Below are 18710 nucleotides of genomic sequence, written 5' to 3'. Positions count from 1 at the left end.
ATTTCAACTTACCGTGTACAAAATACTCGTTTATCAGCTTCATATTCTGACTGCAGTAATGCACCCGACCTAAAACACACTTAACACAATGATACAAAGAATCCATGTAATGCATTTTGCAAGAAGGGGTAAATGAAATCATAATCAGCATGAGCTGAGTTATCTGCTAAGTCACCGACTTTGTTTCACAACTAAAAAAAAATATAATAAAGATAAAGTACGACAGCGAAACTGTCAAGATCATGTTGAATAAAAAAATATGCGTCAGTACAATACTTAAAAAATGAATTAGACCGTTAATATAGGAACCATATCCATTCCAGCCACAACCATAACGATGTCGACAATAAGCGCGACCAGCGTTTCAGGTAACACATACGTAAGATATATGCCAAGTACTTTAACCGAGATAGGAACATGAAGACATTACACCACCTAAGTACTAACTTAATGAGTATACATGTAAATCACATTTATTTCTGTAGATTTCCATACACATAGGTAGCTGGGTATGAGTTATACAACAAGCTTCTGATGAATATATATTCATTTTCTATCTTAATTTGATAACACATTTCATATAAATGAATATGTTTATTAAACATTAAATGTATCCGTCAATCTGATGATATTACTGATTCAATTGTACAAATACACGTTCAGGTTGCATCGACCTCAAAGTTTCCAAACACTTGGAAACCATCGGACCCAATATTCAACACATAAAGATTCTACCCAGTCCCGATCACGCGCTGGTCTACTGCCAACCTTGCTTTAGGGCGTTCCTTGCTAACCAACACGCATATGCAGATACGTTTCAAATCACTTGCAGAGATGGCGCTTGGAAGTCCCACTCCATTTGTCAGAATATAGGTAATACAAATTACGTTTATAAATAAATATGACAGATAAGAAACTGTTGGAATGATTCAATGTGTAAAACTTTAAATCGAATTGAGTAAATTGCGGTGCGTTGCAGAGCAGTGCATATTAGATCTATTTTTATATGTTTATGTGTAAAATATAAATCGAAGTAAACCATAAGCCATCATTTCTAAGTTAATGTGCTTAACGCACGTTTCATATATATGTTTGTACAGTTTGCAAGGACAAATTTATCCCGATAATTTACTTTCTTATGTTCATCATCCAGTAATGAATTTTGTTATAGATCAGGGGCATCTGATTGGATAGCAACTCATCTGCAACTTGAGGATAGGAGCTTTGCGGAATCAGATTTATGGACTATTAAAAATATCTCAAAATAGTGTTGATGTTGCACCGTTTGATTAAATACATTTTAACAGTTTCTTGCATAACGACGTACATTGCATTAAATAAACGATAACTACTTATGCGTAAGATTTCACTATAGATGAAAAAGTATCATACATTCCTTGTATAATCAATCAGGAAAGTGCACTGCATTAACGAGATAAATTGACATAATAATGCAAGGCTACTTTTCAGTTTCATTGGGGTTACTTTTTTGAAAGCAACACAAACCAATTAAATAACATCTTAAGTAACGATAATATTGTTATAAAATGTAAACTGTAATGATAGGTAAAAAATAAATAACGAAATTGTCTACTACTTATTCGACTTATTATCGAGCTTTTACCGATATAATGCCTAAATGGTCGCATTTTATATACAAGCAGGTGAATTCTGGTTTAAATATTGACGTCTGTAACTTGTTAAATAACTTGTCTGTGGATGGCGGACAATTTCGGCTGAACTTTAAGGATGCATGGAACAGTTATAGACATACCTTTAAAACAGACACCTAAATTTACACAAACGCACACAGACAAACATAAGCAAACACACACATACAAATACACACACACACACGCACGCACGCACACACACACACACGAACGCACATACCGGTATAACTAACTTACAGAGGTACACAGTTCGAGGTATGGGTGTGTGTAGTGTGCGTGTGTGTGTGGTGTGTGTGTGTGTCCGACTGTCTGTAAATATGCGTCCGAGGTCCACACACCGATATCCAGACAACATACCGAGGTACCCAACCTTTCCGAAGTACACCGGCAAAACAATGTTTGTTCGAGGTATCGGCCTACCCCCCCCCCCCCATAGAGCACACTATTTGTCTTTTTACGCACGAACCGAGATACACATGCCGAGGAAATGGGAAAAAGTACCTCGATAGTTTTTGGTACCTCAGATAGTGCGTATGCTTTCCAATGAATTACCCCAGTGTGATAGGAATACCAATTGATTAATCAAATTGATTTCTTCTCTGTTTCCACTATAACAAGAAAAAAGGTACATGTTACGTTCTTCGTGGAATTGAGAACAATGAAAAAATACATGAAATTCGATTTCAATAACACAGGTGTTTTCTACATTTAGACAATGTGTACAAGATCCAAGATCATGTGCTTTACCAATATATCGTCCAGTTTCAATAAGAATAAGTGTTTTTCTATAATAGAATGGTATTTTGAGCGAAATATATTTTTCTAGTTCAATCAATGATTAATACATTCTATATGTTTCACATCTTGATGAGTCGAATAAACTTCCTGACCATTTTTGCGTGTTACAATAAATAAGGCGATCTTTAAAAAGTTGTAAAAGTGCATCAACATTACCGACGTCCTGATGAACCCAGATATAACCAAAACCATAGTTAAATAACAGATTTGTAACAGAAGTAGCCCAATTGGTCCTTCCGATTTCATCCTGGCGTTTCAACATATTATAACAGTTTTTGGGGTATCTGTGCAACGGCATGTGACTTAGTTTGCACCAGTATTTAATACACTTAAAATGATAGTCTACACATAATTATAACCAACCAACCTCTCCTAGAGCCATACAATTGTTAGTTGATCTATTTAGACCAAAAAAATATTTGCGAAATTGAGAATGGATTTGTTCTATCTTTTCAGAAAAGGTATGGCACCAAATTTCCGCCCCGTATGTAAGGATTGGCTTTACCATTTAGCCAAAAAGTTTGAATTATTCTTGAATGTCAAATTTTCCAAAATATCCTTGGTAGCTTTTTATCACATTATTGGACTGTTTTGCTTGTATTGCCAACTTAGCTTTAGCCTTGGACCAACTAAATTTAGGAGTAAACAATACACCATGTATTTGTACACTGATGTACCATTTACACGATTTCCATTATAGAACCAATTTTCATATGACCGCAATGGAACACCATTTCTAAATACAATTATTTCTTTTTTCTTTTCATTTACAGTCCTGCCACTTATTTGGCAAAACTTAAACAAAACATTCAATTGACGCTGTAGTTCCATTGCGGTTTTAGAGCAACTCGCTACATCATCCGCAAATAATATACACTGTATTTTTGGAATATCTTCGGTAATGGAAATTCCTTGATGGCCTCGGTCGCGTAGGTAAAGGGATAACTCATTTATGAATAATTTAGAAACTATCGTGCTGGTTACGTCCCCGTGTCTTGTACCAATGTTACACTTAAAATCAGTTGTGACATTGTTATTTATGACACGCACGCGACTCCGCAAATTTCAGTACAAAGAGATAAGGACCTTATATAGTTTTCCTTTTAAACATATTTTCTGCATTATATCAAATAGTTAATAGTGCAATATCCCATCATAGGCCTTTTGAAAATCAACGTATAATACATAAAATCTTCCTCCTGATTTAGTTATATATTTTTGAACCATGCTTTGTAAGACGAATATTTTATCCATTGTAGAATAACCTTTACGAAAACCTGATTGCAACTCGTCTAATTTACCAAATTCTTCGGACCAAGTACACAGTCGTGAATGTACAATATTTCCAAATATATTATACCTAACATTTATCATTGAAATACCTCTATAATTTGAAGTATACCAGTGAAGTATATGTGTTCGCTTTGTATTTGTATCAATATTAACCGATGTATTCATGTTTCAGTTTCCATTATTAATCGTTTGTTATAAAAAATGGTTTCCCGTTTAATTATTCGACATGAGATCAGACGCCATGTATTGAAAATAAATAAGCCCCATGTTTAGTAAAACGCATGTTTTGTCTACAAAACCGGTTGAAATATTTAAGTTGTTGTCAATTAATTAATAAATATTTATTAAAATTATACATGCAATATGGAAGTCAACGTGTTTTTTTATTCCGCTATATAATATAGCAATGACTTGTTTGCGCTGTAAAGCAAATCACTAAACGGAATGTTCTTTGAAACTATTTTCCCTAGACAAGAGTCCGACTACGATTTGTTGTAGAATAACACATTTTGGATTTTCATTTATATGTATCAACACAAACAGCTTTCCAAATAAATCAGCATATTTTTGTTGAACAGTGCTAAATGAATTGACATGGGTTTGTGATAAATATTCCTGATGACGGTCTCCATTTGCAAAACTATTTCAGTGATAAGAAAACTCAATGGTACGGTGAATGTGAATAAATATTTAGTCATATAAACATGAAAGGCAGAACACGCTAAATATTCATAGTTTCAAATATGGTACAGCATTAGTATACGCTTAATTGATACTATTCAACATGGAAGAAAAAACAATTGGTTAGGTGCATGAAATAGTCACAATACAAAAACCTTTACTAATGGTACGTTATAAGTTTATGAATTGTTTATTATAATAATACACATGTAGAAATAAAATAATGGAAAAGTGAAATTGTTGTGAGAAAATGTGTCTTGGTTTTGTCGAAAACTTAGAGAAGGGTTGATTTGTTGGCATGCATATTTTGCAAAAAACAAGCATGCATTTTAATGCATTCGTAAAGGCTTATGAACATTATTGTTTAATCGATTTTGTTGATAGAAAATAAGCAATTGATGTTATAATTCCACTATATTAAAAATAACAAATATGTGCATTTCTCTCTATTCAATATACTCTACAGCCAAAAGAAAACGTAAGGTAAGCTTTTCGATATATTTGATTTTGCTAATAATTTTATTCTAATGTTAATTGTTTACCCATTGTATTTTGTTATTCTATATCTATAATTAAGATTTACTATAGTTTTGTGTCATGTTTTATGAGTTTCTGTTATGTTCAATGCGGATAATTTAAATTAAATAATTATCTTGTCATTATCGTTGTGTTTTAAGAGTTTTCTTCTGCCGTAGCTGGCGATTTTAATTGTTGATGACTATTTCACTATAGTTTTCATACGTTTAAATGCCTGAAAACGGTTGTTTAGTATCCAAATTCTGAATCCACGATTCATGAACATTTACAACTTTATTGTTCTTTGTGCATCGTAAATAGCTTTTGACGTTTTATCTGATTTACATACCTTATATATTTATATTGACTATTAGTAAAAGTTTTCGGCACTTGCACACTCGTGAGAGAGAAACACATCCTTAAAGGTGGCCACGAATGACCGATTCTGCACCTTACATCAAGGTCGTACATAGTATGATGACAATTTACGATTGTAATCGATGGGCATTGACAACTACATGACAACTACAATTCGGTCGCGATGATTGTATGGCGTATGTGATAATTCGATTATTCTTCATCAATTCCAATACAGTAGTAGTCCGAAATTATAGAGAATGAGCGTTAAGACTAATATCGTGTCCTCTTCTTAGTTTACTGAAATTGATTTTTAGCAATGATAAATGAGTCTGATTCCGAAACATAAAAATGTAAGAAAATATTTCAGTTAATTACAATGAAATTTAATTAAATAATTATTTACAATTCGCATTAAATAGAAAACCAACATCACAAAACGGCAAGGAAGACAATCTTATATGTTGTGGTCTATTTCGCTTTCATGTTACTACATTATTATCAGTTGACGGCCGTCGACGATTAGATAAGAGGGTGCGTTTCTTCAGCCAGACATATTTTGGAAGCGAAAAGGAGGGTTAATATTTCAGAGGACAGTTAAAATGTTAGTAGCTTTAATTGTTATACATTTATTCGTCCCATGTTGCACATTTTCTAATGGAGATAATACAGGTAAATGATTTTCTTATTAATGTAATATTCATGATTTGATTACTTTGAACTAGTTTATATACACTGTTTGTATATAAAGAAAATTACTTCAGACGGGTCTCGAAACAAATATGGTCTTGTCTGTATGCTCTCAATTTTACAATAGACACAATTAAAACCAATAATCAACATGAAAAAAATGCGATTAACATGTATGTCTCTATTGAGTTAACGAAATGTTACTCAATCGACGACAATTTACAACAGAAAGTTTGTTTATGTCTTTTAATCCATTTCCAGAATGTATTGATAACAAATACAAAACCAAACAATGTGAACATTCGAGGAATGATGCCTCACTTTAAATATAAAGCACTTTAACGATGGATTTTTATAGCAAAATATAAACAAAATAAATTAACTATTTATTTCATAATCATAATTCAATAATAGTCAAAATAGGAATATGTGCTCAATATATGAACAAAAATTATTCGGATTTCAGGCTGTCTGGACCTCAATAATCAAACAGCCTGGGATACTATCGGACCCAATATTCAAAGTATCCACTCTTTATTCAGACAAAATAAACTGACGGACACGACGGTCACATGTATGCCTGGTTATAAAGTGTTCATTCCTACAGCTCAACGGTATTTCGATTATTTTCTAATCAATTGCATAAACGGGCAATGGAGGGCCAATTACGTTTGCAGACCATTCGGTAAATGACCCTTTGTTATTCAAATGTAATAATTTATGAATGAATTGTAATGTTGACATATTTTTATGTCAAAATAACTTTTTTTGGAAAGGTTACCACGGAACATTACAACTATAAGGTGGTTTGCATGAGGATTTGTTAACACCGCTTGCCTGATGATTGCTAAGTATTTTAACGTTAATAAGTAATGCTTAATTTTTGCACATATCTGTATAAAAATGAGAATACTTGCTGCAGTTTCAAAATAAATAAGATCATTGAGTGCTCGTGTGTGCGTTCATACTGATGAGTTAATAATAACTAATGTTTCCTTATCCGATTTATTATCTTACTATCCTTGAAAAAACGCAAAAAAAATATTCGTTTACAAAACAAAACGGTATTGCACTTCATGTTTAATGATTAATATCCAACGTAATTTACAAGCAGACTAACTATGACATGCTAAGTATCACCTTTTGTGATGCCACTAAAGGTAGTTTAAAAAAGCATATATGCATTAGTGTTTTTGCAGAGGAATGTCCGGAACCAAAGAGTCAAGATAATAATACAATCTGGCAGCATGTACAACCATTCAACTATTCAAAAGGCGAATTAAAGCTTAATCTGTCGTGTGAGCCGGGATTTCTTGCATGGTCAGGACAAAATTACACAAATCATTTCGATGTTAAATGTACAAATCGTTCCTGGACGGCATTCACAAATTGTTCCAGAATAGGTACATCGGAGCTTATTACCATCGTTTTAATGCATAACCATAATTACTTAAATAGTTGTATCATTCATTTTTGCACATTTATATATAATTGAATTATAACAAATACGTTTTACTATAAATCAAAACAACTTGAAAACTATAAAAAAACACTCCTGCCCATTCATATTCTATATGTGTACGTTTGTCAAATATTAATATTTGATCATGTTACCTAGAATACATTAATGATTGTTTTGTTGACTAACATAATGTAAGACAGTCATATTATTACCTTTTACAGACTGCGGGCAGCCACATGTACAAGCAAATGGTCATTACACATTTAATGCAACCACTCTCGGGTCTGTCGGAACTTTAATGTGCAATCCTGGTTATACACGTGCTGAAAATTCGGACATTATATGCCAAGGAAACCGCAAATGGAGATTATCGTCAGGCCGAAGCATTTTTCTTGGTAAGGTAACTTACTGATTGTCTGACTGACTGACTGACTGACTGATTTTATCAAAATTCATCACAAAATATAAGGCTTCGTGTTAATTAATTGATTACAGCTTAATTGGTGAATGTAACATTGTTTCCTTAAATAATTTCAAAAACTAATTCATTTACCAATACATTTCAGCGGAAATGACCCCGGGATCACAAAATGAATTATGTACATTAAAAACTACATCAACAACTCACCCAACGACGACAAGTACTCAACCGACGTTAAATACAACTCCACCGACGACGACAGCAACTCAACCAGCAACGCCTACGACTCACACAAAAACCTATCCAACTCATCAAACTACGACAACAACTGAACCAACGACGAGAGCAACTAATCCAACTACGACAACAACTGAACCGACGACGAGAGCAACTAATCCAACTACGACAACAACTGAACCGACGACGAGAGTAGCTAATCCAACTACGACAACCACTGAACCGACGACGTCTACAACTCATCCAACTACGACACCCACTAAACAGACGCCGTCTACAACTCATCCAACTACGACACCCACTAAACAGACGCCGTCTAAAACTCATCCAACAACAACAACTGAACCGACGACGTCAACATCTCATCCAACTACGACAACCACTGATCCGACGACGTCTACAACTCATCCAACTACGACAACCACTGAACCGACGACGACTACAACTCATCCAACTACGACAACAACTGAACCGACGACGTCTACAATTAATCCAACTACGACAACAACTGAACCGACGACGTCTACAACTCATCCAACTACGACAACAACTGAACCGACGACGTCTACAACTAATCTAGCTACGACAACAACTGAACCGACGACGTCTACAACTCATCCAACTACGACAACAACTGAACAGACGACGTCTACAACTCATCCAACTACGACAACAACTGAACCGACGACGTCTACAACTCATCCAAATACGACAACCACTGATCCGACGACGTCTACAACTCATTCAACTATTACAACAACTGAACCGACGACGTCTACAACTCATCCAACTACGACAACTGAACCGAGGACGTCTACGACTCATCCAACTACGACAACAACAAAACCGACGACGTCTACAACTCATCCAATTACGACAACAACTGAACCGACGACGTCTACAACTCATCTAAATACGACAACCACTGAACCAACGACGTCTACAATTCATCCAACTACGACAACAACTGAACCGACGACGTCTACAACTCATCCAATTAAGACAACAACTGAACCTACGACGTCTACAACTCATCCAACTACGACAACAACTGAACCGACGAGGTCTACAACTCATCCAAATACGACGAACACTGAACCGACGACGTCTACAACTCATCTAACTACGACAACAACTGAACCGACGACGAAGGCAACTGATCCAACAACGAGAGCAACTAAAACAACGACGACAACAACTGAACCGGCGACGACAACAACTCACCCAACGACGACAACGCCAATAAGTATATTTATACTAATAATGAATTATCTAAACCTGCACAATAAGTTAAAAATGAGCATTTTTAAGAATGCGTTTTGCAAAAAAAAATTAGATTTATAACGCGTTTTACTAATGCAAAGGCATGTTCCACATACGTTGTGTTTCTTTTTAGGACCCACTTTTAGAGAGAGAACATTTGCCCTTCTAATTAAACATTTTTTGTCTTTCCACGTTTAAGTAAATGGCACGTATGTATTCATTTATTATTAGATTTAATGATTAGAATCGCTAGACATTTTCGAGTATAACTTTAAATCAATATTTTTTTAGTCACAAACGAAATGGATTCTATAAGCCGGTGTAAATGGAATCAACCAAAGCATTTTTTTTTCTGAAATACTTTTAAACTATTGATTTGGAAGATATTTTTCTAAACAACCATATCTCATCCATCAAGATTGTCATTTTACTAGAATTAAATATTTAACAGAAATTGTCAACGTATTGTCACAGCATTCTTTAAATATGCCTGTCCTATCGGGTTAGTATTTGGATCCATTTCAAATATGATCATTCGTTAACACAACTATATTTGTTGTATAATTGTATGTTATTCGCTCCGTATATTCGGTGTTATTTTATTTTGAGAGCGAAAAGTTGATATTTTTCATTTCGCCAATCGTTGAATTTTTAGCACTCTATTTATGTGTGTAGTTAATACAAACACTGAGCAACAAAGCATTTTTAATTTAAACATTAAACAATGTTCGCATGATGAACACTGAACATAATTAACTGGTAAGATAAATCAATGCATTGTGACATATAACCCCTGAAATTGAACCTTTTATGCCTGTCATCTGGTTGACGCATAATAACAATTTGTGCATATTACAATATAATCACTGGTTCGTTGCATATTATTGCCCCATTTCAATTTGAATTTCAATGTTCTCTCAAATAATAAATCATACGCTGTAGCGTGTTTCCGTGTAAACTGAACACAATCGATTTAGACTGTGCCAATCGACTGACTTATTATACTTCAAGCGGCAAAGTTAAGTAGTCAACTATATGATAAATGTTTGTGTGTTTGAATGTATGTATGTATGCATGCATGCATGTATGTATGTATGTATGTATGTATGTATGTATGTATGTATGTATGTATGTATGTATGTATGTATGTATGTATGTATGTATGTATGTATGTATGTGTGTATGTGTGTGTGTGTGTGTGTGTGTGTGTGTGTGTGTGTGTGTGTGTGTGTGTGTGTGTGTGTGTGTGTGTGTGTGTGTGTGTGTGTGTGTGTGTGTGTGTGTGTGTGTGTGTGTGTGTGTGTGTGTGTGTGTGTGTGTGTGTGTGTGTGTGTGTTGTGTGTGTGTGTGTGTGTGTGTGTGTGTGTGTGTGTGTGTGTGTGTGTGTGTGTGGTGTGTGTGTGTGTGTGTGTGTGTGTGTCTGTCTGTCTGTCTTTCTGTCTGTCTGTCTGTCTGTCTGTCTGTCTGTCTGTCTGTCTGTCTGTCTGTCTGTCTGTCTGTCTGTCTGTCTGCCTGCCTGCCTGCCTGTCTCCATGTCTGTATGTCTGTCTGTCTGTCTGCTTGCCTGTCTGTCTGTATTCATGTCTGTCTGTATGCCTGTCCGTATGTATGTATTAAGTTTTATCAACACATACTACTTTTTAAATTGCTTTATGAAATTACTAGTTTTTTTCTCACTTAGCATTTATATACATCGAGGCTTTGTCATTCGTTTAAATTGATGTTCATAACTAAATGTTGTATGACAAACATTTTCCTATATTAACAGTATACAAGCGAGTAAAGTTTTAAGATTTCATCAATAATTGCAACGTATACTTATTCGGTTTTAGAAACGACATATTTGCATTTGTAATATTATATCTTGAAAGATGTTTAAACTTACTTTATTACATGTTCGCTATATGTTGTATTTTCTAGAATGCACAACGGGCATCACTGTTGAAAATGGAAATGTCTCATACAAAAATGGCATTGAATACCTCAACTACGCTGAAATAACATGTTCTCCTGGATACAGGCTTAATGGGACAGGCTATAACAACAACGTGAGCGAGTTAGTTCAATGTCTGCACACTGGACACTGGGAAATATCACGAGGGTGCGTAAGGAAAGGTTAGTGTAAATACCACGTTGATGAACCAAATCTTAATAATGAAGAAATACTTTATGTATGATTATGTGTCTGAATTTTAAGGCTCATGCGACCAATGTATTTATTTCTGTCATATAGAATGTGTGCGATCACTCTATGTTGAAAACGGAATTCCATCATATCACAATGGGATCGAGTACCTGGACTACGCTGAAATAACATGCTCATCGGGATATATGATAAATGGGACAGGCGATAACAACAACGTGAGCGAAAAGTTACAGTGTCTTGATACCGGAATATGGGAAATTCCAAACGGATGCGTCAAGAGAGGCAAGTGACAATATTATGATAAAACACTATTTGCTCTAAATTAATAACTTTATATTGAACTAGTGAATAACGTGTGTATGCATTGTTTGTTCATATGTGATTTATTGTGTATGCTGTAGAATGCGTATTAAATGTGGCTGTTCAAAATGGAAATGTCTCGTACGAACATGGCAACACATATCTGGACCAGGCAACCGTCACGTGTTCCCAGGGCTATAGGATAAATAGAACAACTGACAATAACAACGTGAGCGAGAAGTTGCAATGTCTAGATACCGGAATATGGGACATATCAAAAGGATGCGTCAAGAAAGGCAAGTAATATCCCTATGTTAAATTCTGGTTACCCTTTATCTTTAAAAACTGATACAGTGTGTATCAAATTGTCTTTGACACGTGATTTCGTTTTAGTGATGTTGATTTCGCAATAAGTGTCAATGTTATGGAATGGAAATGTTTCATGTAACCATGGAAACAAATGCATTGACTTCGCTAATGTTACTTGTTATCTGTACGATAGTCCTAATGGTACAACTGAAAATAATAACCTCAGAGTTCGTTAAAGTTTATGGCATAATATCTTTTACAAATCACGCGAAGATTGGCAAGAAAGACATTGATCAATATTGGTTTGAAATGAAGACAATCGATGATATGTGGATTTATGTATATCTGCATTATCTTGAAACTTGAAACTTGCTAATTTGATGAAACGCCTATTTATATAATTATATTTAATGGCGTTGTACAAAACATATATATGTACATAATATTGATAAAAAAAATGAGATATTGATAATATTATGCAGCATCAACTAAAGGATTAATGATCTAAATATGTGTGATATAAATAATAATGCTGTAAGAAACTTAAGCAATAAAACAATACCGGCTAAACTATTAAAACACAGTAAAAGTAAAATATTATGTAATAAATTGATATAACTTGGGTTAAGACAATAATTATAATGATTGTATGAGCAAATATTTGGCAACATAAAGACACTGTTTTTCATTAACTAAAAGGATACGTAAAAGGATATTTCTGCACTCTGGCTGTCGGATCCCACAGCTTTTAGTCACCTGTAACCCTTACGGACACTTCTTTTGGGTTTTAACCTTATTTGAACTATCGTGACTACAAGTCACAAATAGACTGACCAAGTGTGACTACAAGACACAACTTGAAGGTTCAAATTACAGTGTGACTATAAGAAACAACTAGAGGGCCTAAGCGTGACTAAAAGACAGCTGGTTGATGTAACTCAATCATTGAGCATTATCCCCGTTTCATAATGTAGACAATTACTGAGGCCATAATCAAAATTGTTTAATTAGTAGTATGTACATCATAGTTTTAAACCTAAATGCTGCATACCAAAATTATTAATGATAAATTGCTTTGCGTAAGATGTGTCTGAATTTTAGGGCCCATGCGACAAATGTATTTATTACCGTCTTATAGAATGTGCGCGATCACTGCATATTGAAAACGGAATTCCATCATATCACAATGGGATCGAGTACATGGACTTCGCTGAAATAACATGCTCATCAGGATATAGGATTAATGGGACAGGCGATAACAACAACGTGAGCGAAAAGTTACAGTGTCTTGATACCGGAATATGGGAAATACCAACAGGATGCGTCAAGAAAGGCAAGCGGCATCGCTATGATTAAACTTTGGTCACACTTTATCGTTAAATACTGATACAAGTTAAGTTACTGCATTGTTCTTCATTTTTGTACTGTATTATTTGCAATATTTCTTATTAATTGTTCATATACATCATAACAAAAACTAGCCTTAAAGTATTCAAATATTTATCATTAAGGCATTATTGCAACTTGTGAACGATTTATCTCGTTTTACAAACAAATACATTTCATAATAAAGATAATAGTTCTATATGTAAATAAACTACTAAATTTTGTTAAAATTCATTAATTATTTTCATTTCTTAATGTGCTTTCTAGAATGCTCAACAGGCATCACCGTTGAAAACGGAAATGTTTCATACAAAAATGTTAGTGAATACCTGGACTACGCCCAAGTTACATGTTCTCCTGGATATAGGATTAATGGGACGGGTGATAACAACAACGTGAGCGAGTCAATTCAATGTCTGCATACTGGTGACTGGAGTAAACCCCGAGGATGTGAAAAGAAAGGTTAGTGGTAAAACCATGATAATAACACAAGGTATAATTTCACAGGATAAAATGATTTGCTGTTTTATTTATTAATACATTATGAGCGGAGTTGGAATCTTTATATCAATGCAATAGGTGTATAGAAATTGTTTCGTTTAATGCGCTTTCATTATATCATCCATTTTAAAAACACTTAATTTTTCTACATCGTATTGCTCAGAAAAACGACACATTTTATAGAAACTGTATTGTTTTAAATGCTTCCTTGTATTTTTATACCTTTAATTTATAAGAATATGTTCTTTTTTCTCAAAAAATGCGACTTTTACACGTGTATTCTATTTATGGTTATGTAATAAGCCGATATCGTTTTGAATTGCAATTATTAATTGCAGTAACGGAAACGCCCGTTTCTTTCTGTTGCTAAACACTGATAGTAAAGATTAATTCTGTATTTCTCATGACAAACCTAGTTTAACCCTTATACATTTCTCCCCCCTTAACCCCTCCGAAACAAACTGTTTAGTCTACAAAGGGTATTCGTGTTGATGGTTTTGTTTTTCGACTTATATATGTGTTCGTGATGGGTTAAAGTATTTGTAAAAATAATAATCATGCCAATTAACTGTAGCATGTTTTAAGTATTCTTGTGTTTTATCACAGCGGAAATATTACATAACATCATAAATAGTACAATACGGATCCAAACACAGCGAATTGTGGAAATTTTAAACCGACAACAATTACCCTTCTTAACGATTACGCATAAGGTCCAATCAGAAGTTCGGTTCACCCTTAAATTTTGCATGTTGATATTGATAATAACGACATGATTTTACTCTTCGGTTTATTAAAATAGTAACATCTGGAGATATGTGAATATTTTACACCATAAACAATAATACAATTAAAACATACATCATTTTCCCTTAAATAGTTGGCCAATACACCGTGTATTGGTATAAACTCTTCTAAACAATTGGTTATCACCAATAAATGTTAATCCATCAAATTCGTCTTTCGTCATCGTTTCATCTGAAATCGTATTGAAAAGTCGGTTATAACCACCAAATCTTAATCTAAATCTAAAGGGGACTTGTTCAGCGATATTGTAAGTTTCTGAAGATAATCATTTAATACCTGTAATTTATATAAAAACACATCGGAATTAAATAGGTCCAGTATGGTTTCAAAAAAAATTTTATATAATTTTTCTAAGCTATGTTTTTAATAGTTAATTAATCTTATTTTACGTTGGTATTTATGCATCAATAAGAATCTTTGTTTGCTATTACCTTAAATTGTAAACTAAAATTCTCAACAAATGTTATTTTGTTGTCGGTATATATCCCAAACTGAGGATATTTCATCACTTTTTACAGCTTGGTCATGCGGAACTAGAGTTAAGAATAACGGTACATGAATGTAGAATATATGGTATAAGGTATTGTGATTAAATGATTAAGTAATTGAATTCTCTATTTTGTTTCTAGTATGCGTAAACGGCGCCACTGTTGAAAACGGAAATTTCTCCTACAAAGATAACAATGAATACCTGGACTTCGCCAAAGTTACATGTTCTCCTGGATATAGGATTAATGGGACAGGTGATAACAATGATAAGAGCGAGTCAGTTCAATGTCTGCACACCGGCAACTGGGAAACACCGCGAGGATGCGTCAAGAAAGGCCAGTGACAATACCCTGATTACAAACCTTTTTTTATTTATTTTAGTATTAGCTTGTTTATAAATAAAGAATTGCTTTGCGTAAGACGTGTCATGGTTCATGCGACAAGTTTATTTATTTTTGCCTTATAGAATGTGCGCGCTCACTCGATGTTGAAAATGGAAGTCCCTCATATAACAACGGGGTCGAGTACCTTGCCTATGCTGTAATCACATGCTCACTGGGATATAGAATTGGTGGGATAGGCGATAACAACAATGTGAGCGAGAGGTTACAGTGTCTAGATACCGGGAGATGGGAAATACCAAAAGGATGCGTTAAGAAAGGCAAATGACATTACTATGATTAACTATGGTTACATTTTTTCTTTAAAAACTGTTAAAATTTAAGTGTGTGCACTGATCGTCTTTGTGTGCTAAATTATTCGCAAACAATGTCACTTTTACGGGATGGAAATGTTTCATATAACTATGGATATAAATGAATTTACTACGCTGATGGCACGTCTTCATTTGCCAATTAAGTCAATGGGATAAGTAACGAAAATACGTGAGGGGTCCTTACAGTATATGACCTTATGGTTGTGAGCAATAATGCGCGGCATTGCCAAAAAAGCACAGATACATATAGGTTTGAAATAAAGATAATCAAGTGTATGTTGATTTATGTTATTTGCAGTATACCCTTTTTATAATGTCGATAAATAATCAGGCCATAATTGATTTTGTTTTTATCCTCTAGAATGCTCAATTGACATCATAGTTTTAAACGGAAGTGTTGCGTACATAAACGGCCGTAAATACCTTGACTACGCTCAAATTACGTGTTCGCCTGGATACAGGCTTCATGGGGCAAATGATAATAACAACGTTAGCGAGTTAGTACAATGTCTGCACACAGGAAGATGGGAAAGACCAAAGGGATGCGTCAAGAAAGGCAAGTGACATGATGAACTTTGGTCCCACTTTGTCTTTAAATAAATATTGATAAAAGTTTATTGTGTCTGCATTGATCTTCTATTGTGTGCTTTAAAATTCGCAAAACAAATGCCATTTGTACGGAATGGAAATGTTTCATATAATGTTTCATAATGTTTTCTTATAACCATGGCAACAAATGAATTTACTACCTTTCTTATAATATCGATACATACTCAGGCCATAATTGTAATTGTAAAAATGTAAAGCGCCTTTGAACGCACATCTCGAGTATGAAAAGGGCGCTATAAAAATGTGGTATAAAAAATTGTTTTTATTTTCTAGAATGTACAACTGGCATCATAGTTTTAAACGGAAGTGCTGCATACAACGAAGGGCGTCAATACCTTGACTTCGCTGAAATTACGTGTTCCCTTGGATACAGGCTTAATGGGACAGACGATAACAACAACGTGAGCGAGTTAGTACAATGTCTGCACACCGGCAACTGGGAAATACAAAATGGATGCGTCAGGAAAGGCAGGTGGTCTGAAGTGTACCTGATATGGTGATAGTTATTCGTATACGCAATATCCATCAGCATGTGCATCAAATGTCTCAACATCAACAAATGCGTTTTAATCAAGCTTTATATTTGTAGAATGTTATACGGAAGTAACAGTCATAAACGGAAATATATCATACAACAATGGCCGCACATACCTTGACTTTGCTAAGATCACGTGCTTACCGGGATATAGGATTAATGGGACGGGCGATAACAACAACGTAAGCGAGTCAGTGAAATGTCTGAACACTGGAAAATGGGAAACACCAAGGGGTTGCGTCAAAAAAGGCAAGCTAATAAACTTTTCAGAATTGTCGGAGCTTTTAAATGTGTTAATATGCTATATAACTGTATAATAAACATACATGTTATATTATTTCAAGTCACAATTAATATTGATGTCTCGATGTAGTTCTTATATCGTCAATGGGCTAATATTTTTCATATATTTTACAGAATGCGCAAACGACATTGTATTTGAACACGGTAATGTTTCATATGCAAATGGCTCCGAATATCTTAACTACGCTCAAGCCACGTGTTATCCTGGCTATGAAATAAAAAATGCAGTAGATAACAGCACAGAGACCGAATTATTGCAATGTCTACCTACTGGACATTGGGCGATCCCGATGGGATGCAAAAAGAAAGGTACGTATACTCATCGCTTTGAAGTACTTACAGAAAATTGGCATTAAAAACAAAAAACAACGTATATTATTTTGTGCAAGTGCGGTATACATTTAATCAATTGAAACTTGTGATAATCAATTAATTTCGCGGGTTATGTGTGTTACACAATCTGAATGAATAAAAGTGTCATAATATTTAACTTAAGGGCATCCTTTTATAAATTTGTATCTAACATTTTGCTAATGATAACATGTACGTATGTGTGATCTCAAAGTTAAATAATACAATAAAAATGTCTTAAAATGATTAAGTTGAAGTAAAATAGCTTTGTTCTATGATAACAGATCGTAAGATAATTGTACGATTATTTTCGTCTCAAGTAGAAGTTAAATGGGTTTTTTCATCACATTTTATCTCAAGATTGAAAGCAAATATATGTACAATGTGCAAATTAGTTAAATATTGTAATACGATCAGATATAAAAAAAACACATATGCGACAAATCACAGTTATCATACGTTTTGTAAAATGCAATAGAGGCGTCACTTTCTAAACTACAAAATTGAGTACATCATCGAATCAGGTAAACACTCTAATTATATGCATATACTTCTGTGTTGAAATAAAACAGTAACAAAGATAAATATAAGAAACATAATTGTTGTTATGAATACATATCAAGGATGTAATTACTTCATCGGTGGTATTAAGTAGTTACCATGATGCAATTCAACTATATTAGCACCATTTAATGTTTTAATGATATTTCAGTTGCAACAGTAGGACATAAATCTATGACAAGTGACCACTACCAGACACAACACACAACAAGGCAAAACTCTCAACATACAAATACATTTATCTCTAAACAACATATAAATTTGCATCATTCAAACGCGTCTTTAGTTATAAACGCCATAAATATTG

General features: G+C 34.2%; 3 protein-coding genes across 3 annotated transcripts in view; all 3 read left to right on the top strand.

The window, feature by feature from the left end:
* LOC127854094 (mucin-5AC-like) overlaps positions 1–13502 on the top strand; it is a 52650-nt gene extending 39148 nt beyond the window's left edge. The window contains exons 2-8 of the mRNA XM_052389084.1: positions 7208–7411; positions 7692–7865; positions 8037–9374; positions 11312–11506; positions 11625–11819; positions 11939–12133; positions 13285–13502. Coding sequence (XP_052245044.1) covers positions 7769–7865; positions 8037–9374; positions 11312–11506; positions 11625–11819; positions 11939–12133; positions 13285–13502 — 2238 coding nt within the window. The 5' untranslated portion in view covers positions 7208–7411; positions 7692–7768. The remainder of the gene's footprint in view (positions 1–7207; positions 7412–7691; positions 7866–8036; positions 9375–11311; positions 11507–11624; positions 11820–11938; positions 12134–13284) is intronic.
* Positions 13503–13786: 284 nt separating this feature from the next.
* LOC127853907 (sushi, von Willebrand factor type A, EGF and pentraxin domain-containing protein 1-like) lies at positions 13787–17153 on the top strand. Its single transcript, XM_052388709.1, has 5 exons — positions 13787–13994; positions 15470–15583; positions 15796–15990; positions 16406–16600; positions 16927–17153. Exons 1-5 carry the CDS (start codon positions 13787–13789, stop codon positions 17151–17153), a joined length of 939 nt encoding a protein of 312 aa, XP_052244669.1.
* A 456-nt stretch (positions 17154–17609) lies between these two features.
* Positions 17610–18710, top strand: part of LOC127854087 (dendrite extension defective protein 1-like) — an 11487-nt gene continuing 10386 nt past the window's right edge. The window contains exon 1 of the mRNA XM_052389079.1: positions 17610–17800. Coding sequence (XP_052245039.1) covers positions 17782–17800 — 19 coding nt within the window. The 5' untranslated portion in view covers positions 17610–17781. The remainder of the gene's footprint in view (positions 17801–18710) is intronic.

Source organism: Dreissena polymorpha, chromosome 12 (genome assembly GCF_020536995.1).
Source record: "Dreissena polymorpha isolate Duluth1 chromosome 12, UMN_Dpol_1.0, whole genome shotgun sequence".
Classification (NCBI taxonomy): domain Eukaryota; kingdom Metazoa; phylum Mollusca; class Bivalvia; order Myida; family Dreissenidae; genus Dreissena; species Dreissena polymorpha.
Note: the sequence above shows the minus strand (reverse complement) of the source record. Positions and strands in the feature narration are given on the sequence as shown.